Here is a 24,979-nt window from a genome sequence, read left to right on the forward strand (position 1 = left end):
AGATAACAGTTTCTGTAGCAGTGAAATGATACTTTGTTATTCTGCTACTAGAGGAAGAAAAATGGTCCTCCTTGGCTGCTTGAGCTACCTTCTTGCCTATGTTACTTCTTTTTAGTTGAGTGGCATGCAAAAAGAGACTGTTCTCTCCTTCTGAAGCCTATGTTTTTTCTTAGCAGCTTTCTCCCACCTCATTTTGTCAGCTTCTGCAACTACAGTACATGAAGCTGCACATTTCTACATCCTGCACAGATGCACAGAACATGAATCATTGTAGGATATAGTGTGGATTCTTAGTTTTTTATTTCTGGTGCAAAGGAAGCTACCATTTCAGAGCCGTTAACAAACGCTGATTTGAATAACAACATGTAATGTTATGTCAGCGGCAACCAGTTAAAAGTATTAGTGAGTGCAGTCATTTTTAAAGTTTAGCTGGTCTCAGTATTTTAGCCATGCAAAAAAAAAGTAGAGTATGTGAGATTCCTCAGTTGGCAGTAAATAAACATAGCTAGCTCCTGTGAGTTCATAGTTTTCTTTCTCTGAAGTTTGGTACAACAAGGAAAATGTACCTAGACGTAGAGGACTACGTTTTAGTTTCAGTCATGCAAATCTAAAATAAACTGGTGATGTGAGTGCCAGAATATAAACCAAATATGTCTAGAGCTTGCATACAGTCATTCGTGCTACGTAACCAGAACGCAGAATGACAATAGCTCAGTAGCTGTTTTCAGAGGGACTTAGTGCATCTTGCTTAGCAGCCTGTTCTCAGTTCACTGTGATCAGATATGTTGAACTATGTCATATTTGATGCAGCTACATTACTGCAGTACAAATGCAATTTCTAAAATAAATGCCAAAAAATATTTTTTTCTTTTCAGAAACTCTCAAGAGTTGACATTATTCAGTGCCTTTATTCATGCTCTCAATTCATTAACTTCTGAACAGGAAGGAACTTACTGCTGATGCTCGCGAGTTGAAGGGAGAATTATACTGCTTACCCTGCCATGACAAAATGGGTGTCCCCATCTGTGGGGCATGTAGAAGACCAATTGAAGGCCGTGTGGTGAATGCTATGGGCAAACAATGGCATGTGGAGGTAAAATCAGATGAAACATATTGCCTTATACAGATGTAAACATTAACATACTTGTCTGTGATTTTGTTGATCAATTTCAATGAAAGGATTAGCAAAGTATGCTTTTTTTATTAAATCATTAAATATCTTCTGCTAATCCTGTCTTCAACCTTATTGTGACTGGTCTTCCACTGTGAAATAGGAGTTACATCTTACCTTACAGAGAGCTTTGACTGTGAAACTAAGATCAGTAATCAAAGGAGGCACTGTGAGGTCCTTACAAAATAAGATTTCAGAGTGCAAAGCAGTACCTCTGGAAAGGCAGTAAAATTCAGTGGCAACCATAATGTTACTGAGCATCGTAATACCCTTAGGTCTTCCGAAGTCACCTGCCGTGTAAATCTCTCTAAAGCACTTTGTGTGAGAGTTCATATTTGAAGGCTACGTGCAAGATGTAGTTCCACATCTTCCATTTAAGTTAGAAAGATAAACAGTTTATTCCTCCTGTTGTTCTGAAAATCTCTTCCAGCAAATGCTTTCTTCACAAGAGTATAATAATGGTGCAGATTACTTAATATCTCTTCACTCTGATCATTGATAACATATGAGAATCAATTCATTTGTTTTGGGGTGGGGGTGGTAACTTTTGGATCGAAATGTTGAAGACATTAAAAGGAACATTATTTTATGGTCTAAATGTAGAAACAAAATAGTTTTAACTCTCCTTTTCAAGATGGCAGAGCTATCTCAGTAGACTTCAGTCATGTTCAGTACTGGGTTTGGTTGGTTTGCTTTCCAGAAAAAATGCCATTACTTCCAAATAATCCAAAACAATGTATGTAAATTTTTTTGTAGCATTTTGTTTGTGCAAAATGTGAAAAGCCATTCCTGGGTCATCGCCATTATGAAAGAAAAGGCTTGGCGTATTGTGAAACCCACTACAATCAGGTAAGGTTGCATATTTTTAAAAATTGAGTTGATTGGTAAACTCATTAATTGGTTTTATTAGATAGAGATGGAAAACCGTGAATGTTCTTCTGTTTTTTTACAGGCACCTGTGGGTGTAATGTCAGTTAGCAGATGTTCTGTTGCAGTTAATTTGTATAGGTTTCTCCATGCATTGGTCTGGTATTGAGAAAGAAAACTGCAGGTATTTCACAAAGGCTAGCCAGGACAATCACTATTGAGTTGTTCTTCGAGCTTAGTGGTACTTAAATAGAGCTGTTATTTACATGTCTGTGAGACCAGAGCAGCTAATGACACCCAGTCATTCCCAAGAAGCTTAAGATTTGCCACTCAGTAGCTGCAGTTTAAGAGGAGGCCCTAGCGAGTAGCATGTTTTTTTCTACAGCTGCTACTCCAGGATGACAGTCACCATCCAGCTCATTCATTAGGTTGCTGAAGACTGCAAACACCAAATTTGTCAGAGGACACCACCTAGTGACCACTTGCATTTATGTAGGAGTTCTATGTCTTGGTACCATCATCTCTGTCCAGACCCCCTTGATTGTGTAGTCCAGCACCATGATGCGTAGACTTTTTTTATTTGGAAGCCATCTGCATAGTGTCACGTCCACCTCTTCCCTTAAATAAATACAAGAGTAAGGGTTACATTTGGGAGTTGTAAGGCATCTGCTAATTACAGATGGACTCTTTAATTTCTCAGTGATGAAGGGTAGATGATTGAAATGTTGCTGGCATACTTGTGGACAATAAATGCCATGACATTAGTAGCAATAGTGTTGCAGCCGTGATGGGGCAAGCACATATACCAAACGAGCTGTATCTAGAGTAGATGTCTTTTACTAGGTTAACTACTACAGTTAGAAAAAATACGTGACATTTTTGGCACCTCTGAGTTGTTATATCATGGACAAATGTTAAGCCTGGAAATAGAATGAATAATTTTTGGCCTCCGTTTTCCTTTTTTTTTTTTTTTTCTCCAATAAAATAACATTTCTTACAGTTTTTGCCAGAAAGAGCAATATATTGTTCTAGTCATGCATGTAAGTCTAAATGTTAAATTGGCTGATTAGTAATGATGTGTATGTGACACCAACTGCTGTATGTCAACTGTATTTCAAATTCAAAACAAAATCATATTTACAGAGGATCAAACAGGTAAACAAATGTTTTCATCTTTAATATTATAAAGACTTCTTGTGATGAGATGATGCAAAACATACTTGGAAAACCAAACCAGACTTGCCATCAATCTCTTTATTTTACTAAAATAAATAGGAAAGCTACTGTGCCCATCAGCTTAAATACAGTTATTTTGTTAGTCTGAAAAGTTACCCTTGGTAAAGTAATTACATTAAAAATTTGTTACTTTTCTTTCTTCTTCAGCTATTTGGTGATGTTTGTTTCCATTGCAATCGTGTAATTGAGGGAGATGGTAAGCACTTTTCTATTTCCTTAATGTTACTTTCTGATGAAAGATCTCTTTAAAAGTGGAAGTAAGGGAGAAAGGAGCCCCCTGTTGAATCCTTGATTGTTCTCCTTAAAACAAAACCAGCCATTCTCTTGATCAGAAAATTAGGTTAGAGCTGATTAGTCAGAGACCAAATGGCAAGTAAACCTTACAGCAAGTGTTTTATGGTGGTAGAAGACCACCCAGTTGCTGAAGAGACCTGTGGTCAACTGGAAACCCCCTAGTGATGTTCAAAGGCCAGGGATGCTGGGAGATGCACAGAAGGAGCTTCCTGCCCCACCAGCTTCAAAAAGAACACATGCAAGGGTGAGAATGACTGCACAGGCATCTCCTTAAATGAATTTAGGGATCATGAACCAAGAACCAAATTTGAAAAAGTATTTAGATATTGAAAGACATGGGTGGGCACTCTTAAGGTTTTGTTGTTTTTTTTTAAAGTGCCTAGTTCCCATTATGTCAGTTTGGTTCCTAGAGATATTTACCCATCTATTGCAGGCACCTGTGTTTTGAAAATCTAGGCTGATGATAATGTCACAAAACCAGGAAAGATCATACTTGGATAGATGTGTCCTGCAAAGGCAGAACTGGAAGCAAGTGGTTTAAGTTTGTTTGGGTTTTTATTGCTTGGTTGTTGGTTTGGGGGTTTTGTTTGGGTTTTTGATTTTTTTTCTTTGGGGGGCAGTTGAGTTGGTGGGGGTTTTTCTGACAACCAGCTATGATAAAATGCCAAAAGCAAATTATTCTGCCTGAAATAATGCAACATTATGTGCCTAGTTACCCCTGCCCAAAATAAATACTATAATACCAATGTTAGCCTCACCTAAGCCAAAGCCATTAGCAAAGTGGGCAAGGAAGAAGCCTCTAACATATAAAACCAGACATAAACTAGTCTATAGTCATGTAACTATAGGGTGAGACCTACATTCCAGAGATGTGCTTTCCCAACGTTTTCTGGACTGGACCATACCTGCAGAATGACAATCCAGAACGCTTTAGAGGAAACTGTGTCATCCTCTTCAGCAATATTCTGCTAGAATGAGTAGAACTGGAACTTGAGGTGAATTAATAAATTCAGCTTTGTCTGATAACTACATCTCTGTATGTTCTGACCTTTCACCATACAATCTGACACCCATGTTGTTTGTTTTGGTCTCTGAACTGAACAGAATATAGTGTAATACAGTAATTTCTTTATTTTCAATGTACATCTTCAGTTGCATTTCTTCTTTTGTTTATGCACACAAATTTGACACTGCCATCACAAATTATGAGTATCCAATATTGTTCTCTCTCTGTCTGATGAAACAAACTTCTGTGGCAGGAGTTTTTCAGGAGAGTGTCTATTGACGGTATTACAGAGGTTGCTTGGGAACGAGGACTTTCATCTGACTGGTATTATTTTGACAAGCAGTGAATTAACTATGCATCTGTGGATGTGCGGACATTCTTGCCCCATAGTGCAGGAAAGAAGCTCTGCGTGACAATTCTCTGGTTCTGTTTGTTGTTGAAAAAATACAGGGGTTTATGAGAAAACCATTGTCCTGCATCCTCTAACTTAGATTAAGAAGAGAGGCAAATTTTGGCAGGAAAAACTGGGAAGGTATATTGAAAGAGAAGAAGAACAGAGAACAGACTGAGATAGTTACTTTCTCTCCAAAGCAAAGAATAAAAATACATCCAAGTTTATCCTGATCAGGTAATTTATCCCATGAGTTCATAATGTTTTTTCACCTTGCTAGTGCTGATTTGCCGGCGATATCCTTACTGCTGGCTTCACATTGTTTTCTTTGGCTGGGCAAGTGCTGCTGGTGGTGATAGTGCAATCTGAACTGGGTCTGAGCAATGAAACGGAATGAAACATAAACACAATTTTGCTGGATTACTCTTCAGCTGAAGATGTTTCCCTGATTGAGTTGGAAACATGGCCTCATAGAACAGCTGCCTGAGGCCAGCATGCTATGAGATGAAGTGGAAGCAAGAAACAGGTGGCTGTTAAATGGGTCTTGTCTCAGAGACAGCTTCATCAATGCTTCACAGTCCTACTGCACTACACCCACATGTGCCTACCTAGTCTTGCCACATTATTGTTATGGTCCTTAATACTTGATACAAGAATCGAATGACTGTTCTTCATGCCTCACAAATGTGAGTTTAAAATTTTTACCTAGCTTTTTTGTTTCTGTAACACTAATGATTTGGTTTTTTTCTCTCATCACCCTAGTTGTGTCTGCTCTGAATAAGGCATGGTGTGTGAACTGTTTTGCTTGTTCAACTTGCAACACTAAGTTAACACTCAAGTAAGTTTATCAATGTGTGATCCCTTTAAACCAGATCAGTGGTTATCTTCCATGTGTAGATGTTGCTACAGTGTAACTGCTATGGTATGAAAAACAAATAAGCAGCATTAAGAAATACATGCATATTTCTTCCTCTTGCTCCACTTACTAATTTACATCTCTTTCACCTGTCTGTTCAGGTCTTTCTTCAGTTAGTCTTCTTAACTCTTCTTTTCTGTCCTTTATTTTTTCTGTGTTTAACTCTAAAGGGATAAGTTTGTTGAAATTGACCTAAAACCTGTCTGCAAACACTGTTACGAGAAAATGCCAGATGAATTTAAGCGACGACTTGCCAAACGTGAACGTGAAGCAAGGGATAAAGAGAAGCAGAAAAAGAAAAAGCCAATCTGTTTGTAAACTTTTTTTCCTTCTCACCACCACCTCTACTCCTTTCTTCTTTGGTCAGTGCTAAGGATGCTTCTATTTTAAGTGTTTACATGAATTCATGGCAATCGAAAACAAAATACTTTTCACACAACTGCAACCTGAAATATTAATTTGTTATTCCATTATCTTAGGTTTAGTCTGTTTAGCTCTACAGTTAGGTTTGAAAGGCTTTTTAATTAACACGGTTAATAAATATGGACATTTGGGTACAAACTACATGACTTACTCAACAGGGTATTGTAATTGCTGTCTATAGTGTATAATCTTGTAAAAGTAACTTAATAGATATGTATAAATTGCAGTTGTAATTTTTTTCCTGTGCATCTTTAATAGGATACTTTAAAAAATAGTATTTTCACTATCGCTGCTGCTAAAACTTTTTCTGGTTTTTGCTTTGTCATTTTAGGAATAAATTTGTTGAGTTTGATATGAAACCTGTCTGCAAAAAGTGCTATGAGAAGTTTCCTCTAGAGCTGAAGAAAAGACTGAAGAAACTAGCTGAAACTTTGGGAAGGAAGTAAAGACTTCATCAGCTCTCCCCTTCCTTTGTGAAAATCTTACGTATATTACTTGGGGGAGGAGGGCTGCTTTGAGGCTGCAGTCAGACAACAAATGATGATGTGTGCCATCTATCAAATCAAAATAACTTAAGATTCTCTGTTCTCCCTACACGTATGTTTATTTGTTGATAAACAGACCATAATTCCAAACTAAATTAAATACCAGCTGACAAAAAGGTTTCTGACCCTGATAATGCAGTTGGACTGATGCAGGTGGCCCATTCTGCACAGTAATCTCTGTGGAATTTTACAGCAAGAAAATTTGCTTGTGAATACCTGCAAAAACAAACTGCAAATTTGTCCAACTTTAGGGGCATGTATTTTCATCTATATTAATGGAAGTATTAACCTTCATATTAAGCATGCAGACAAAACTTGCCCAAGTCAAGTGACTTGGGCAAGAAAACATACTTTGCCTTGTGGAAAAATTCATGCTTGGATTTCAGGCCAAGTCATTTCATTAAGGAGCCTTGTCTTAGATGGTTTGAAAAGTATCAGATTTCTTAATACAGTCACAGTACAAATGACCTACTTCTGATAGATTATGCTTACATTATGAATCTTTGTACATCAGGCTTAGCATGAAATACTTATATATGTATTCCTATTGCAAGAAATGAGCATAATCAGAACTACTTGAAATTTGCTATATTCCACTCAAGATAACACATTAACTTTTATATATGCTTTTGCATTCTATTTACTTTTTGTGCCTTATTCTGCTGGACCATACATAACAGTGTTCCATTATATATATATATATTTTTTTATTTTTTATTTCATATTTTTATGCAGAAACTATATATAAGGTATTTTCAAAGGATAACATACTTTGCCTTAATTAGACAGGATGCAAGAAGTACTTTATTTCAGATGTGCACACCTGAACATAATATTTAGCTTCTAGACTTCATTAATTTTGAGAACAATACTGAAAATATGTATTTCAATTAACTGGCAATATTACTTTTACACCTATGAGTGTAAATATACAGGGTTTGATCCTGCTAGGATCTACTTCTTTAGCCATCCTCAAGAACTGATGAGCTCACAAATCATCAGAATTCCTTAGAACATACATTTAATGTTTTATAGTATTGACTTCTGTCCATACAAATCTGTTTCATTTCTCCCTTTGTCATAGAAAATACAGTTACTTAGGACTTCTTGACGGTACTACATTATGAAGTTTGCAGACACTTTTTTTAATTTTTTTTTTATATTAGTGACTTAAACAGATTTTCTGTAATTAGATCATAGGAAGTAAAATTTTATTTCCTGTTTATGAAAAATTAGTTGCTTTAAAATGTCTGCTTTCCAGTGGCATCAATAAAGGCTATGTTATTACACCTTGTATCACCTCTCATTTAAATGAGTGCTTGAAAAGGGTGGGAAAGCAACTAGGCTCTCTTGGTTCCCTATGCTTTTATGGGTGACTGTATGTAAATACTTACTTATTATCTTGATTTAAAGGAGACATGCTTTTCCTAAATATCCCATTGTAGTTAGTTCTTAGGTTCATGAAAGAAACTGCAGTTTGTTTCATAAAGAACAGCTTGATTCTTCTGGATATTTTCTGAATTGGCATAGTAACTAGGTCTTCCTAAAGAAAATAATCTTGTCTGAGTTTAAAGCATATGCCTTCCTATCAATTTTTTCTCTTTTCCTTTCACTGTAATGAAACTGTCACCTCAAACTTCCAGTTCAGTGCTAGGTAGGGTATTTTTTTACTGTCTTATTCAATTAAATTTATTTATTTATTTATTAAAAATAATTATTAATTATACTTAATAATTAATAATGTTATTAAATGCCATAACAGCTCAGTAACTGAATGCAACGCTGCCTGTGTTCAAGACTAGAAAAGTTTAAAATCGTTTACATAACTAGCATGGTAGCCCTGTTGGCATTTTGGACTGTGCCATGGATTCAGTTAGACCACACTCAGCAACACTTCCTTTAAGTTGTAGTTCACTTCTAGGTTTTTCACATTACACTGACTGCGTGTCTTTTCCTTCAGTTCTTGTATGCACAGCCTTACTGCTCAAAGAGTCAGGAATGGTCCCTAACCCCGAGGCTAAATGGCAAGACATGGCTCACATCCGCATTGCTTGGGGTTACATCCATCTGCCACAGAGTGGCCTCGTTTGCGCTGTGCAGCCATGGGTCTCCTCCTGACTCTGTGGTAGCCCTGTGTCCCTAACAGGGTTTTTTTGTGTTTCCAAGGTCCTGATGGTGGATGCTGTGCTACGGTTCCCCAAGGCAGCAGTTTGTGTTTTATGAACGTAAATGCACGTATCCCAGACGCCGCAATGTAGCACTGAGAGCATCCAAGGGTACTTGAGGGTTCAAAGCCTGATGAATCATGGAAAAATGTTCACTGGAAGGGACAGGTAGAGATCAGCTAGCCCAACCATCCACTCAAAGCACGTCTAACTTTGAAGTTGGATCAGTATTGAAGGTCTTGCTCAGCCAAGCTGGGAGTATCTCTGCAGAAGGAGATTTTACAGACCTTTGTTGGCAATGTGTTGCAGTGCTTAATCACCCTCATGGTGAATTTTTTTTTATTATTGGAGTTCTGTTTTTAGTGGAAGGGTCCCCAAATCCATGCTGCTCTCTTGGGAGCTGTCTTTGGAGGCAACTGTCATTAAAACAAAAACCCTGGACATTGTCATGAAGAGGATTAATTAAAAGCAGTTTTAAAACAGAGCCAGGAAACAAGCTAGCAATTAGGCAGCCTGGACAGCTTCACACCTGGTGTTGAAGCTTACTTCCTGGCTGTCAGTATTATAAATATTTTGCATAGCTGCATGTACTTTCCTGAAAGAGGCAGAGTTTTATTATTGTTTTTCTACCCATGACCCCAGGGTACCAGGTCTCTCAGAAAGGCTGTAAGCCTGGTATTTGGGAATGGATGTCTCAGAAGCTTTGCCCCGTTCTGCTGCATGGGATCAGTCATGCATGGGTGAGAGAGATTCCTTCAGAATTCAGAAAGCCCAGCAGATGTAGCCGTAGGGGGAAGAAGCTGAACCTAAAGCCTTTCTCCTGCTGGCAGTGGCAAGTCCCAACAGATAGGCAGCAAGCCAAGCTGAGCACAGTCAGGTTGCAGGGACAGTGCTAGTCACCTGCAATGCTGCCTAGTGAGCTGCCTTCCTGGTGGTGTGACCACTGGGGACATGCCACTTCCACACGCTTGGGTGAGAAACAGTGACCAGTGCAGGGCACTGGACCTTGCCTGTGTGGAGGCAGTTCCCCCTGCCTCCCCATCAGATGAAGAGCAGGGCCTTCCCCCAGTGCTCTCCTCTGTACCAGCACCAAGGCTTTTATTACTTAGCCCGGCAAGTGCTGGTAACCCCAACTGTAGACACAACATTAAAAAGCACAGAGAAAAAAATACTCTCTTTTTTAGGGAATTTAATCCAGCGCCTGAATAACTCACCATTGATAGAAGAAATAATAGAAGAGGGGTAACTCTTTCTGGGTGTTACAGGTGCTTGTCTCCTTACAGAGCAAGTTGGCTGTGTTTCCACACTTTCCCTGCAAAGACGGCAGGAGCTGTGGGGATGTCGGGGTTTTTTTAAGCGTAGCAGGAATCTTATAGCTGCCAATGGGTTCCTCGAGGCTGAGGACCGGGCGGATTTTTAATGACGTTTCTTCAGAGGCGGCGCCCAGCAGTCTCCCTGTGACGACAGAGTCTGGAACCAGCAGAAGAGACTGGTATCACAGCAACGCCTAGAGCTCCGCACCCGCTGCCCCCGCGCACAGCGCCGCGGAGGCCACGCAGAGGCTCCGCGCCCCGCCACCGGCACGACCCCCTCAGCGGGGGAAGCGGCGTTCCCGCCCTTGCCCCCCGGCGCAGGCGCGGGGCTGGCGCAGGCGCACAGAGCCCTGCGGCCGCGGGTGCTGGGAGGCGGCCGGGCCTGGTAGGAGGGTGCGGGGCGGCTCTTGCGCACTCGCCCGAGCAGGGCGCTCTGTACGGTTGCGCGGGAACTTGCGTAAGGCGCGGCGGCTGCCGCGTCCCTTCGTCGCTTCCTCCTTCCTTTCCTCCTTCCCCTCTGAAGGCGCCGCGCGAAGGCCGGCTGGGAAGGCTTTCCGCCTGAAGGAAGGCCGGGCGCGGCCCCCGCCGCGGCGCCATGATGAGGCGCACGAAGCCTGAAGTGGAGCGGTACGTCGCCTCCGTGCAGGCCGCCGCGCCTTCCCCCCGAGAGGTGAGTGCTGCCGGTGGCGCGTCCTGACGGGAGGCCGTGGTCTTTCCGCCCATGCCGGTCCCGGGGGGTGGTGCGGTTGCTGGCGGCCGCCAGGCCCGGCGCGGCCCGCGGCGGCGCCCGTTGCCGCTGCCGCCTCGCGTGGCGCCCAGCCGGAGGGGTGGCTGGCGTGGGGCGGCAGCGGCGGCCTTCCCTCGGCTGCTGAGCTCAGGGCGGCCTCCCGCGCCGCCGGGAGCCCTCGCCGTGCCGGCCCTGCTGGCGGCGGGGGGCGGCTGCTTTCCGCCCGTGGTGCGGCTCCCCGCGCCGTGCCGGGTGCTGGGGCCGGGTGGGCTTTGCCCTGCCTCGTTCCTCGCGGTGAGAGGAAAAAGGGGTTCTGGTGCCTCTGGGAGTATTTTTGAGTCCATATTTGCGCAGGGTTTCTAGAAGTCGAGTGAGACTGGGGAAGCTGCTGTGAGGAAGGGCATGGGGTTTTGTTTACTGGATGGAGGTGCTCTCCCTTACCAGGAGCAGTGGTTTTCCAGGGCTATGCACCTGCCTGTTACACCCGGTCAGCCCTAGTGTAGTTCTGATGAGCCCACCGCCTCTCGAAGTGTGGAATTCTTCAGTTTTGTGGGAGCATAGTTCCTACGTTTTCTAAGTTTCTCTTTTAAAAAAAAACACAAAAAAAACAAAAAGGGAATAATATGTGAGACACATTCAGCTTTCTTTTATGTGCAGCATGATTTAATATTCTTGTTTGTGTGACTGCTTTGTGAAACAATAGTATTAAGAGAGGGAGATCTGGGGGGAAATAATTTTCCTACTGTATATTAGTAACTGGACAGAAGGTTGAGGAACTCTGCATAATTGGTTACCATTTTCCAGATATAATGGAAAATGGTATACAGGTCACAGCAGTCTGATGCAATTCATGGGAGCTATTTAATCCCGAAAGATCCTGTTCTGCTGCTCTGCATTGATTTTTATTGCAGAGGTAGAGTATTCAGCAGTGTGTTCTATAGCGTGAATGCATCAGTGTTCACCATTATGCAGTAGGGTCTTTATGCATGGCCTCCGTACATTGTCATAATCATTTCTCCTTTTCCCAACAGCAAAAAAATTGTCCGGTGACTGTAATTGGCCTGGGTGCTGTTTAGACTAGAAAATGTCAAATACATCACTGCCAGAATCAGAGGTGCTCTTAGATTGTTTTGATGTTCCTGTTGAACTGCACCGGGGGGAAAAAAAAAAAAAAAAGTAATCCTCTTCTGATGTGCTTAAGGCCAACTGGTGCATATTTAGGGTTGGTTTGTTTGTTAAGTAATGCTTACAGCTAATAGTATTAGTACAGTCAATGGTGGAAATAGTTACTGGTTTTCTTGTGTTGATTTTAAGGGGTGGTGCTTATAAGGCTGCAAAGCATTTATTTTGAGGTTTCTTTTCATCCGTGTTTAAAAAGAGGTGACAAGTGTGACTGCACTCTTGACATTTCAGTATTTCCTTTTTATAACATACTTCAAAAATACGGGCTGAAAACTTGAAGTATTTTAGGAGGCCTGCTTTCATTCTAAACCACTTTGTAAAATTTTGCATAAATAGCAGGATGGGAGGCTAGTAATTCAAGCGTATTCAAAATGTACACACTTGTTTGCAGTCATAGATGTAAGTAATTCTGGTATTTTGTGGTTCACCAGCAAAATCTGGTTTTGAACCGATACTGGGAGTTCAAGCTTTAAATTTGTCTGTTTTACATTTACCTTAAGGTTTTTGCTTGTGACTTTGTACTTTAACTCATTCCTTTCGCTCTTTTTTTTTTTTTCCTGTCCATGCTTCTGCCATCTTGCCCTCTGCTTGCCTTCTGTGTATCTTAGGCTGGTAACTTCAGAAATAAACTACTGCATAAGCGTTACCCAAACTGAGAATGACTTGGGTAGAAACTGCTTTTTCATCAAGTATATTTAAAACCATAGTGTCTACACAGCAGGTCTAAAGGGCTTATCTCTCTTGGTTTGCTGGAATTTTTCTTCCCCCTTGCTACATTGCCACAAAAGAGATTAAATGTAGCTCATTTATGACCCCATTCTTCCACTCTCTTTTAATCAGAAATGTTTATGAAATACCACACATAAAGGGCTTGTTGCTTACTTCACTTGTAATCTCTGTTCTGCCTAGTAGCCTTTGCCAGTTATAGGAAAAAAAAACATATTCTTTTCATTCTTAATCTTACACCTTTTGAAACCAAACCCATAAGTATGAGGAGTGGATTTGAACTGATAGCTAGTTGCCAAATTTAGTCGTTCAAAAGTATTATGCATTGCGGAAAGGAATTGTCACAGTGTTGAATTATTTTAAAAGTAACGTACATCTAAAGTATGACTGTCATGTTTTTTTCTCCTTCAGAAATCAATTAAAGGATTCCTCTTTGCTAAGCTGTACTTTGAAATAAAAGAATATGAGCTTGCTAAAAGGTAATGTGTTGGTGTATGTTTGGTTTTCTGTTTTCTAAATGTAAAAGAAAAGCTAAATTAATATGAATTAGACCAGAGAAACAAAGCTCAATATTACGCTGTTTTAAGGTAGTAGTAACTATATGGATATTGAATGCCATTTAAATCTTTATAAAACAGCAGTTTAAAAGAAGCTGGTTATATAGTACTGAAAAACTTACCTCGTTGAAATGGCTTTTTTTCTCAGTGTATTAGGTAGTTCTTACCATCTGCAAACTACTGCTTTTTTTTTTTTTTTTTTAATTATTCAGTAAACAGAAATGCTTGCTGGCAAGTAAGTAGCATCTGTACATGTAATACAATGTAGCTTCTTACTTTAAGGTACAGACAAAGAATCTAGAACAAAATACATCTGTATTTCCTGTGTGGCAGATTAAGTTATCACTGTAGCTCAGAGTGAGGGAGTATTACTGAAAAATACTGGTCAAGTAAACGACTTTTTTCCCCCTCCATAGGTATATATCTACATACCTCAGTGTACAAGAGAGAGATCCCAAAGCACACAGATTTCTTGGACAGATTTACGAAGCTGAGGATAACATAGAAAAAGCTTTTGGGTGTTACAAGGCAAGTACTACATAGACCTGTAATGTCCTGCTTTATTCCTTTGTAATTGGACTTTTAAAATCCTTCTGTACTGGACATTCTCAAACAACAGAAGAAAACATGTTCCTGGAAAAACTGTAGTATTTGTACACATTTGACAAAGGAAAGCATATGAAGCGTTGCAGAGGAGATTCTTCACTTGCTTCAGTAGTGTATTTTTAAGTTGATTCTTTGTGTTTTGTTCGGGATTTGATCTTTGTGCTATGTGCTGTAAAACTCTTCCCACATCATACGTTGTTTTAGAGTAAGGGTCTGTGACTGTTGTAGAATTCCTCAATGTGGACTGTGATGACAACAGGAATCTAGTTGCTACTAGTGGTGGTGGTGGGTTGTTTGGTTTTCGAGGGGGCAGGGCGGAAGGGAGGGGCAAATCTAGTTTTGATTAGGCAAGCCTATGAATGTCAAATTCCCAACTGGAATGTTATTGTTCTGGTTTTGGGGAGGGAGATGATGAGCTCAGAAGTCTGGTTGCCAACATAACTCCACGAAGTGCTATCACACTTTTTAAAAGTGTGTGTCTTAACTGTTTATTTTTTAGAAGTGTCCACATCTGGCTAGGTGAGAGGACCTTATAGTCCTACTGCCTGCATATGGCAGTAGCTACTCGTAGACACAGATCTCTTATGTGCTTCTGAATTCCAACAGTTGTATCTGGGTGCTGTAAACTACTGGTTGTGTTTAGAAGGTCTTTTCTTAATATAGGCTGTGTTGATAGGTCTAACTAATTTGAATAGCTGGGTCTGTTTGTGGGGGGATAACTCTTTCCTGTTCTATATGGATCATAAGATCAAGGTCGTTTTTTTTTCCTTTCTGTGCGTGCGTGGGGAAAACTAGCGTTCTGTGGAGTTGAACCCAACACAGAAAGATCTTGTATTGAAGATTGCGGAGTTACTATGCAGTAATGACATTACTGATGGAAGAGCGAAATACTGGGTTGAGAGAGCAGCTAAACTCTTCCCTGGGAGTCCCGCTGTTTACAGGTTGAAGGTAAGTTCCAAATTACCTCTTTTTTGGCTTAAAAAACCTTTCAGAATCTGACTGAACTGCTTTTTGCATATTATCTTACACAAAACTTTGGCTAAATTGTTTTAGGATCTTTAAATCTGTTAGGTGTGACTTTCTTTGCAGGTTGACACTTCTGTCTAGCTTTCAAGACAGCTGCAGCTATAGGCTTTTATACCCTTTTTAATGTTCCAAGGTTAATCCTCTTCAAAAATGCCAAGAAACTGTGTTAATTGCCACATCAGAGAAGTTAAGACTAGATAAGCACTACTTGACCTTTTTATTGTGTCACTTGCAGGAAGGTAGCAGGCCTGTGAACTCAGACTTCCTTGCTCTGCGCTGCTTTTTTGTTTTTAAATCTGTGTTATGATGGACTCTGCAGAATGTGAGAAATGCTGTAATTCTCAAATATTGTGTAAATGTTTTGTTGTGCGATCTCACTTTTGCACAAGTATATTAATTTTGTGTAGTTAGGCAGCAATCACATTGACATCTTAAGATGTCTGTTTTTAAGCAAGGTAGTCTGTGGCAGGGTATGCTGTCATTGAACCAAGTGGTTTGACAAGCATTACTTACCATTGGTAAGAGTCAAATTCTTCTGAGGATTTTCTTCTGTGATCACTATCTACATTTTAAAATGTCTATTTCATCGAACTTTACGTAATACCTGAAAGCTATTAAGAGTAATGTAGTCTGTGTAGTGGAGGAAGGAAAAATGTCTGCTACTGTAGATGTTGAAAAGACTTACGTGGGAAATGAAATATTAACATGTTGCCTTCATGCTTAACAGGAGCAGTTATTGGACTGCAAAGGTGAAGATGGATGGAATCAGCTTTTTGACTTGATTCAAGCAGAACTTTATGCAAGACCAGATGATGTCTACATAAACATCAGACTAGTTGCACTTTACCGTTCAAATAATAGATTAAGAGATGCTGTGCTCCATTGTCAGGAGGCAGAGAAGAAAATACCTTTGCAGTCAAGCTTGGAATGGTGTTCCTGTGTTGTAGAGACATTTGAGGTGTTTAATCATGTTTTGATCCTGTGATAGTCTTCCGTATCTTTTTAACTGGTCTGTTTCTCTTAGAGCTGTCAGAGTAATGACACTTTCTCGAGGGATTTAACTCCTTCAAATGCAAGTCTACTGAAACAAAATGGAATTACAAAATACTTCTTGGTTGTTTTTTTTTTTAAATTGGAATTTTCTCCCTAAAATTAAGCCTTATAGAGCTATTGAATTGCTAACTTCAAAAGCTGAGTTAGATACAGCAGTTCCATTAGGGATGAAATTGCTCAGGCAAATATTTCCCTGGAACTTTGCTGCTGAAGAATATGTTAAGGTCTCACCTGTGAAACTGGATTATGCAGTAAATGCTACTAGTATGTTTTGGAGAAGTACTGCCCTTGCCTTCATGGAAGGATGACTGTTCCTTATCCTGTGATGAACTTTCTTCTTTAGGAATATCTGGAATCTTTACAAGACTTGGAGTCTGATAAAAATAATTGGAGAACTATCAAGAAAGATCATCTGCTGGCCTATTCCAGCTTTGTCAAAATGACGCTTTCTTCTAGAGATGTTCAGGAATGCAGAGAGGCACTTGAAAGGTACTCTTTTAACTTTCCTGTAGTATAAAGAAAAAACCACCACCAAACCAACAAACAAAAAAACAACAACTTAAGGAAAAAAAGCACACCGCACAATTCTTTCCTGAGTCACAGAATATCTTAACAGGCTTCTATTTCACTGCTTAACTTGTTTGTGGATGGGACAGAAGTTTCTCTTACTTGCCACTAAGCATGGTTTTTACTGGGTTTAAACCCCAAGCTAACTTTTGATAAGAGATGCAAGCTTTGTTTGAATAGTCAGCACACAGCCATGGAGAGTACTTGTTGATATCCTGGGTCAATTAACTTTGTACATTCTTTCCCTTCAGTAAGAGAGTATTATTCTGTACTTCGGCAATTAACTAATACAGATTTCTCAGACAATTAAAAAAAAAAGCACCCAAAAAAACCCCTAAAAAGAAAACCCCAACCCCCAAAACAACTAAAACCCCCAAACCAGCCAAACAAAAATACCAAGCCACCTCTTGTGTGTCAGCTTGTTCCTGCTCATTTTGTTCTAAATTAACACAACTCATACTGGAATAATTAGGAACTTTGGTGTAATTGGGAGGGAGGAAGCCACATGCAGTAAGAATGCTTTCCTTAAGGGAAAACTGGTGGTGTTACAGGGCCAGCTAAGCCAACTGACTTCAAGGCATATCATCTTTGCACACCTAGACTAGTACAGAACAGTTTTCGTAGTCAGTATGTTGTGATCTGTGTCCCTTTCTCTCTGTTTTCCCTTTCTTACTGGCTTTTATTGACTTACCTTTGTTCCTCAGTTATGTGACGGCTGTTAACATTATCTTTTTTTAAATTACATTCCTCAGTCTTGAATGAGTATTTTAAGCAATAGAGATAATGGATGAGGAATACATAATGCCAAAGTATGTTTTATTTTCTTTTTCTCCTCTAACATTGACCAAAACCATCTTGGCTTTTCTGGTGCCATTTTATTAGAGCCTTTCAAAGTGATCACATCTGAAGCATTTCCAGATCATAGCAGTGCTAACAGCCGTTATAGTTTTGTCGTTTAATTCAAAAGTGTGTTTTAACTTTCCTGGAAAGCCTATCCTGAGTGTGGGTTGTATACTAGCCTACAGCTACTCAGATTTCTACAGTACCTTCTATTTTTGAAGAGCCTGTCTAACTGTATTTTTGGCCTTTCTGATAAATGAAGGAAAGGGAAGAACAGAGCAACTGGTGCCTCCTGTATGTCTCTAAATCTGCAGTAGTGAACAAATCTGTCCACATAGTTTGGGAGAGTAGTTCTGAAAGCAGCTGTGCATATGTGCTGAAAAGGACTGTAAATATCTAGGTAATATTTAGTGTGGTTTACTTCAACAAATTGAGAGCTTTGAGAGTTTGAGACCATTGGTTACTTTCTAGCGCAACTCAGGTTTAAGCAAGAGACAGTACTAACCATTGACTTAAGGAATGACTTAAGGAATTACTTGATTCATAGTTAAGGAACATCAGTTGAAAACGTCTGCTATAGCTTTTACCAGGACTTTGTTTAGAATGAGTCTTCTCTGCATTTTAGTTTTGATCGTGCGCTTCAGTCAGTGAAACCATATGTGAATTTGGCTGATGAGTTGTCTCGTACCTATGTGGAAATGAAAGGACAGCTATACATGCATGCTGGAACTTTGCTACTGAAAATGGCCCAACACAATGAGGCACAGTGGAAAGTTGTGTGTGAACTAGCAGCATTGTGTTATCTTATAAGTTTCCAGGTAAGATTTTCAATTTATGCCTTTAGTTGATGCAGCTCTTGAAATGTTCTTGCTGTACGTGTGTTGAACTCCTGTATTGCTGAGATGAACTAGTGTTTGTGTGCCTAAGGAGAGACTCCCTCCTCATGTGCCAAAACCCTACTCTTCCACAGTTCTTTAAAAGGTTTCAAATGACATGTGTAGGGTAAAAGTGTCTTTGCATGTTTCACTTGTCAGAGTAACCTGACTCTTAAATGTTAGTGACTTTATTTTCTACACTATATTCCGTTTTAATACCACTGAACACATGTTAGGAATTAGGCTTATTGCTGTAGGGGGAAAAGGGGATGAACTGAATAGTTCCCATATATTTGTTGTGTACACAGCAAAGCTAAGAAATCAGGTTTAATTCTTTGCCTTGTGAAGTAAAATTGGTTGTGCTGTTTATGCCACCGCTTACCTTCCAGATGTTACTTGCTATTCTGTGCACCTAATGTTACTTAAAATAGCTATAACTGCCCACCTCAGAGTTTTGAGTGGGTTCCCTGCTCCCTCACCAGTCCCCAGATATGTGACATATAGTACCTTCAGAATGCATTATGTATTTTTTTCTTTAGTTTTCCTAATGCTAAAAAGCTTTTCCTAATTCTTAAAACTAGTTTAAAAAATCTGCTTTTATTGTGAAAAAGCTGTAACAATTTTCTCCTTCCTTACAGGTTCCTAAACCAAAGTCAAAACTAATAAAGGGGGATCAAACTGGACAAGATGTGCTAGAAATGTTGGCCTGTGATCGAAAAAGCCAGTCTGGTAATAAAAATAGCTACCTAGTTCCATTTTTAGTGTTATGGATAGTTACTTTAAAGGCTAAGTTGTCTGTGAACACATTCATTATTTTGAAATGTAACGTTAACACTTCAGTATGCAACAAAACCTTCCAGATTCCAACTACATATGTAGAAATAAAACAGTAGTTTGATCCTAGCACCTGAAGGGTTTTTACTCATCTTTAGCATGCTAGTAGAGCATGTTCTTTTTTTTTTTTGTTTTGTTTTTTTTGTTGTTGGGTTGTTTGTTTTTTCAAGCGTGGGGGTGTGTTTTCCTAGTTTTTGGTTCTCCAGCACACTAAGATAGGATTAACTTTTATGGTCTTTTAATCTACTGGAAATGTCTTCTGTCTGCTGATACTATTTTGCAAGTATTGTTAGCCCCAAGAGGAAAAGGAAGTATTACTGTTTCCCTGTCTCTTCCATCGTCTTACTTGTTCATCAGCTTTGCTCTTTTTGCTATGCTATAGACAGTTTTTCAGTCTACAAATTCTTGCAGGGCCTTGTCTGGTGTGTTCCTTTGTTGTCATCATCAGGTTCAATTGTTTCGGAACAGATTTTGGTAAGACTTCTGTTGGTATGAACAGCTACTTATTATAAGGACAGTTGGAATGCCCCTAGAATAATAATAGTAAGATGGCTTTCTTTTCCTGAAGAACTGGATTTACAAATGCCTTGGGATTGTTGTCACTAAAAGCTTGGAAAGCTTATGTGCTGAAACACTGACCTAATTACAGGGAGAACATAACAATCTACGTTTCATAAAGGGAAATCCTGATTTCCACCCAGACTTCAGTAGCAAGAAAATCCAGTGTATCAAATACTAATGTTCACTGCCTTACGTGAAGTAATGTTTTTGTTTTCTAGGTCATATGCTCCTGAACTTAAGCCATGGCAAGCAGGACTTTTTTAAAGAGATTGTGGAATCATTTGCAAACAAGAGTGGTTCATTTACGTTGTTTGATAGCCTGTTTGAGAGTGGAGCTTCTAGAGAGAGATCTTTTATCGGCACAGATGATATTGGAAATGTCAGTGTACAAGCACCAGTGCAAACGGAACTTAATAAATACGATATTGGTAAGAGAGCTTACTTTCTAAAACACAACATAATTCTCTGTTCCAGAAACTTTTATGAATACTTCATATTGCAACAAGAGACAAATACCTGGAATAGCTGTGCAAAGTTGCCCTAATGTCCTGGGCAAGACTTAGACTTATTGCAAAGTAAAGTGCTTCTTGAATAATTCCTTAAAGATTTTAAAGTAGTAAATGGATTTGATAAAAATAGTTGCCTCTTGGACTGAATATGGTGAGGATAGAAGTGAAAGGAAATGTGAGTTGCCCCCTCAGAGGCTTAAGAGGTTGATGGCTTGAACACTCAAGATGAGCTGGCCACTTAATATATTTGGCTAATTTGAAGTTTGAAATCTTTCATAAGTGAATGGAATCTTGATGCTCATTGCTCTGCACAGTGTCTTTGGCTGCTCTGACAGAACGAAATGTGAAACCCAGCTTTGATCGGATACAAGTCTTGCAGTCATGTTGGAAGGTGACATCTGCACCCAACTTTGTTTTTGCATAGGTGCTGTTCGAATGCACAATGGCAGTCTTCAGCACCTTGTGTGGCTTGGCTTGCAGTGGAACTCTATGTCAGTCTTACCACCAATGCGCAAATGGTTAAAACAGCTTTTTCACTTGCCCCAAGAAACATCAAGACTTGAGACAGATGCTCCCGAATCCATTTGCCTGTTGGACCTTGAAGTAAGTAAACTTTGCAAGTTCTTAAACATACTACACAATTGAAGTTTTTTTATATATTTAATACCTTTTATTTATTTATTTTTACAAAAACAGGTATTCCTACTTGGTGTGGTATTCACTAGCAACTTACAATTGCAAGAGAAGTTCAATTCTCACTCTGGTGCACATCAGCCTCAATTTTTACCATTGCCAGTGTGCAAACAGCTCTATACCGAAAAGCAAAGATCCTGGTGGGATGCTGTTCGTACTCTTATTCAGAGAAAAGCAATGTAAGGCTTTTTCAGTTTGGAAATGTTTGACCAAACAGCTAGGCAGCTTCTGCTACAGCAGTTTGAACTGGTCCCAATAGATTCTTGTATAATGAAATTTATGTTTTGACATGTTTTGGACATTGAAGCTTTGTTGTAGTAGGGACTTCTAAAATTAGAATTCTAAAAGTAGAATTTTCATTTCTAACAATGTATTTCTAAACTAGAGGCAAGTTAGGACTAAAACTGTGGGCTGTATTTATCAAGAAAATGGCATGTGAACAGATGAAAAATAGAGAATACTAATTGAGGAATGTTTCTTTTGATACTCAGACCGGGAACAGCAGCAAAACTGAGACTTATTGTACAGCATGGAATAAGTACTCTGCGAACACTGGAGAAGCATGGCCTTCAACCTGCCTTAATTATACACTGGGCAAAAAGCCTGCAAAAAACAGTAAGCTCGTTTTATTCTTATGTATGTAGAAGCACAGGTATTTTTATCTTATCTTCCAGCTATAAACAGACAGGGGTGGGGGTGGATATGTGGCAATCAGATGAGAATGTATTATTGAGAACTGCTTTTTATTTTGTCAGGTAAATTAGTTGCTCTAGTCACTCTGTAAAGTACTCTGTCTTGAACTGAAGCATTATTTTCTAGCTTAGTGTTACTTAGTTCTTGAGATAAACCTTGGGGGATTTGTCGTGTCAGGTGTTGGAGAAGCACTCTTGAAATTTTTCAAGACGATTAGCATTTTGACTTGAATTTGTTGAAATAACATGTGCTTGTATGCCCTCTTCTTCACCAGGGCATTAGCCTTAACTCTTTCTATGACCAGAAGGAATACATTGGACGAAGTGTTTACTACTGGAAGAAAGTTTTGCCTGTGCTGGAAACTATCAAAAAGAAGAGGAGTATTCCTGAACCTATTGATCCTCTCTTCAAACACTTCCATAGTGTAGACATTCAGGTACAGATCAATTAAGCCAAGGCCGAAATAAGAGGAGGTCTATGTCAAAAACTTACATAGCTGTGGGATTCTTCTCTGTGTTGTACAACTCTGTTGTTACTACAAAACTTTAACACTATCTATATGATTGGGAGGCACTGAACCACCCTGAGTACCAACTTTGTTTAAAACGTATTTTCTTTGTGTACGTAGGAAAAAAAAAACGAGGACCATTGTCATTCTGTTGTTAGGTATGAGTTGTCTTTCGCTTTCTTTGTAGGCCTTTCAGGTTGCAGCATATGAAGAAGAGGCACATATAGCATTTGCAATGTTGGATGCAGTTGATGGCAAAACTGATGATGCTTTATTAGCATTTGAAGCTATTAAGAATGTGGTTTCATACTGGAATCTTGCTGTGGTAAGTTCATGAGTTTGATTACCCTGAAATGCTTTGCTTTATTCAGTTGTCTTCTGATAGATCCTAACTAATCTGTATCCTGTTCTTTAGATCTTCCAAAGAAAGGCAGAAGAGATTGAAAATGATGCCATGCTGCCAGAAGAGCAAGAAGAACACAAAACCTATCTTCTTAAAAGCAAGCATTATCTAATGAAGATCATTGAGGAAGGCTCCTCAGACACCTCAGTAACTGAGAAAGTAATTCAGTCTTGCTTTAAAAACTGGTTTTAAAGAGATGCAGTGGTTTTGGTTACTCTTTCAAAACTGCACATATGTTAGCTTTTTTAGGCCAGTCTTTGCATTAAGGCAAGTTAAACTTATTTTTTGCTCAAGATAAATAACCTGCTTAATACTGGTCGATTGATAAACTGGGTAACTTCTGTAACCTACCAGATCATGCAGTATTCAGGCTACTCTGCATGAAAGCTTTAATGTAAGCAAATAGCTTTTGCCACTAGCTTTTTATAGAGGTCAGTAGTTTGAAAAAATGGAATTCATGTTTGTATGAATTGTTTCCTTACACTAATCTTAACAGATTTAGAGCTTTGCTGAAAAAACAGCATTTGTGTAATGATAGCCTTGTGAATTGTTCAGCCAGAATTCTGAATGTAGTCAGTCTTGCTCTGAGGGAGAACTGCAATCATGACTAATGTTTCAAATAACTTCCTAGCTGCCAGTGTCTATTGAAACTGTAAGGGAAATGCTAGATACAGTGATCCAGGAACTTGGTGAGAATGGTGAAGATGGAAGTCCTGCCTTCAGAAATGGTGTGTCTGTAGATTCAGAGATGAAACATTCCGCTCCATCACCAACTAAGTTCTCTCTTTCACCATCTAAGAACTACAAGGTATATTAGCCAGCTGTTATTTCAGGGAATTATTATATTTAAAGAAAAACTCAAAAGATTCAGTTAACTTTTTTTTCCCTCCCCTAGTTTTCTCCTAAAACTCCTCAGTGGGCAGAAGATCACAGGTCTATACTTCAAATGATCTGTCAGCAAGTGGAAGCTTTAAAGGTAAACAATTCTGTTCATCGTATTCAGTGAAGAACAGTTGGCCTTTTACTTCTGGTGAGAATTTAGGGATAATAGCATGGGCTGACTTACAGTTCCTAGACTATTACTGAAATCAGTGGAATTAACTTCTGTAAACGCCTTCCTAAACTGAGTGCAAGAGTAAATGTTTTTGTTTAAAAACTCTTATTTGGGACTTGGGCAGGGATGCAGAGGCAACCTGTCTTAAGGACTGTGTGCAGAAAGAGTTCCACTTTCATCATCTTGGTTCTCATCCCTTGGCTCTGTTTTTACTTCTGGATTTAGAACGCAATCTTAGTACCTTGTACTGCATGGGCAGATCTTGCATGATCTGGCAAGTACCTCTTAATTTTTTAAATTTGTTTTCCTAAGCTTGAATCATTCCTTATGTGTTCTTCTACAAATACCTATGTAAAATATACTCTATGCTCTCAGTGTACACTGTCTTCACAGAATGAAATGCAAGAAATGAAACTTAATAATTCCAACTTAAATGTGTCATCTCATCGGTGGCCTGCTGAAAGTTACGGAACAGATACAATGTCAGAGGGATATCAGAGAGCACAGAATCTTCATGAAGCTCCATTAACAGGTAAGTTGCTGCTGAATTTTTATCTAAATGCTTAGCTAAACCAAGTAAGACTTCTGAAAACAATGCAGAGATGTTGTAATGATTCACAACTAAAAACTGATTGCCTGGGAGAGTCCATTCAATAAAACAACAACAAAAATCAAGTATAAATTTTCCCTGCTGTTCCTTTTTAGTTGCTACCACTGGCCCGTCTGTTTACTACAGCCAGTCGCCTGCCTATAACTCTCAGTATCTTCTCAGAACTACTGCAACCAATGTAACGCCAACAAAGGTGAGAACAAATCTGTCTACTTAAGTTACTTCCAATGACTTACTGAAAATGACTGCTTTTGATTCTGTATGCAGTTGCATGTAGTTGCAGTTCTGTTTAGAATATTTGGTAAACTTGGACTGTTAGGGATAAACTAATGTGATTATAATTTATAATGTGATAGTAATTGATCTTTCTGCCTGATTTTTGGGATGTAGAGTTTGGGAGGAAAAGCCAGCAAAATGTCTGCAATACATTAGTACATGTCCCTACAGAGCAAGGATGGGTAGTGCTTAATTGTTTCCCTCCCCCCCCAGCAAATTAGTACGGCAAAAGAGAATGTGGTTTTCAAGCTTTTTTTCATAAAAGAACAAACCCACTCATCTTGTGGCCCTTTTTCAATGCTTGTTTTCAGATGCCCTTCCAGATTTAAACTAATCTGTTCAAACTACGTTA

At 39.3% G+C, this 24,979-nt stretch overlaps 2 protein-coding genes across 11 annotated transcripts in view; both read left to right on the top strand.

Annotated features, from left to right (window-relative positions):
- The window catches only part of LIMS1 (LIM zinc finger domain containing 1), a 76,469-nt gene extending 68,326 nt beyond the window's left edge, over positions 1 to 8,143 (top strand). For 6 of the 7 annotated variants that reach the window (XM_055802385.1, XM_055802387.1, XM_055802384.1 and 3 more), the window contains exons 6-10: positions 943 to 1,093; positions 1,928 to 2,020; positions 3,422 to 3,470; positions 5,728 to 5,803; positions 6,636 to 8,143. In XM_055802385.1, coding sequence (XP_055658360.1) covers positions 943 to 1,093; positions 1,928 to 2,020; positions 3,422 to 3,470; positions 5,728 to 5,803; positions 6,636 to 6,750 — 484 coding nt within the window. In that variant the 3' untranslated portion in view covers positions 6,751 to 8,143. Of the gene's footprint in view, positions 1 to 942; positions 1,094 to 1,927; positions 2,021 to 3,421; positions 3,471 to 5,727; positions 5,804 to 6,051; positions 6,245 to 6,635 lie in introns of those variants that run through there. The other variant, XM_027781208.2, reaches the window with a different exon arrangement.
- Positions 8,144 to 10,692: 2,549 nt separating this feature from the next.
- RGPD4 (RANBP2 like and GRIP domain containing 4) overlaps positions 10,693 to 24,979 on the top strand; it is a 34,993-nt gene continuing 20,706 nt past the window's right edge. For 2 of the 4 annotated variants that reach the window (XM_055801419.1, XM_013299452.3), the window contains exons 1-19: positions 10,693 to 10,997; positions 13,374 to 13,441; positions 13,936 to 14,047; positions 14,921 to 15,073; positions 15,879 to 16,109; positions 16,548 to 16,693; positions 18,237 to 18,429; positions 19,125 to 19,215; positions 20,100 to 20,309; positions 20,815 to 20,993; positions 21,087 to 21,262; positions 21,575 to 21,698; positions 22,051 to 22,212; positions 22,472 to 22,609; positions 22,700 to 22,846; positions 23,319 to 23,495; positions 23,583 to 23,663; positions 24,135 to 24,273; positions 24,447 to 24,544. In XM_055801419.1, coding sequence (XP_055657394.1) covers positions 10,923 to 10,997; positions 13,374 to 13,441; positions 13,936 to 14,047; positions 14,921 to 15,073; positions 15,879 to 16,109; positions 16,548 to 16,693; positions 18,237 to 18,429; positions 19,125 to 19,215; positions 20,100 to 20,309; positions 20,815 to 20,993; positions 21,087 to 21,262; positions 21,575 to 21,698; positions 22,051 to 22,212; positions 22,472 to 22,609; positions 22,700 to 22,846; positions 23,319 to 23,495; positions 23,583 to 23,663; positions 24,135 to 24,273; positions 24,447 to 24,544 — 2,700 coding nt within the window. In that variant the 5' untranslated portion in view covers positions 10,693 to 10,922. The remainder of the gene's footprint in view (positions 10,998 to 13,373; positions 13,442 to 13,935; positions 14,048 to 14,920; positions 15,074 to 15,878; positions 16,110 to 16,547; positions 16,694 to 18,236; positions 18,430 to 19,124; positions 19,216 to 20,099; positions 20,310 to 20,814; positions 20,994 to 21,086; positions 21,263 to 21,574; positions 21,699 to 22,050; positions 22,213 to 22,471; positions 22,610 to 22,699; positions 22,847 to 23,318; positions 23,496 to 23,582; positions 23,664 to 24,134; positions 24,274 to 24,446; positions 24,545 to 24,979) is intronic. The other 2 variants (XM_027781027.2, XM_013299512.3) reach the window with 1 other exon arrangement.

The sequence above is a fragment of the Falco peregrinus genome, chromosome 4 (genome assembly GCF_023634155.1).
Source record: "Falco peregrinus isolate bFalPer1 chromosome 4, bFalPer1.pri, whole genome shotgun sequence".
In the NCBI taxonomy this organism is placed as follows: domain Eukaryota; kingdom Metazoa; phylum Chordata; class Aves; order Falconiformes; family Falconidae; genus Falco; species Falco peregrinus.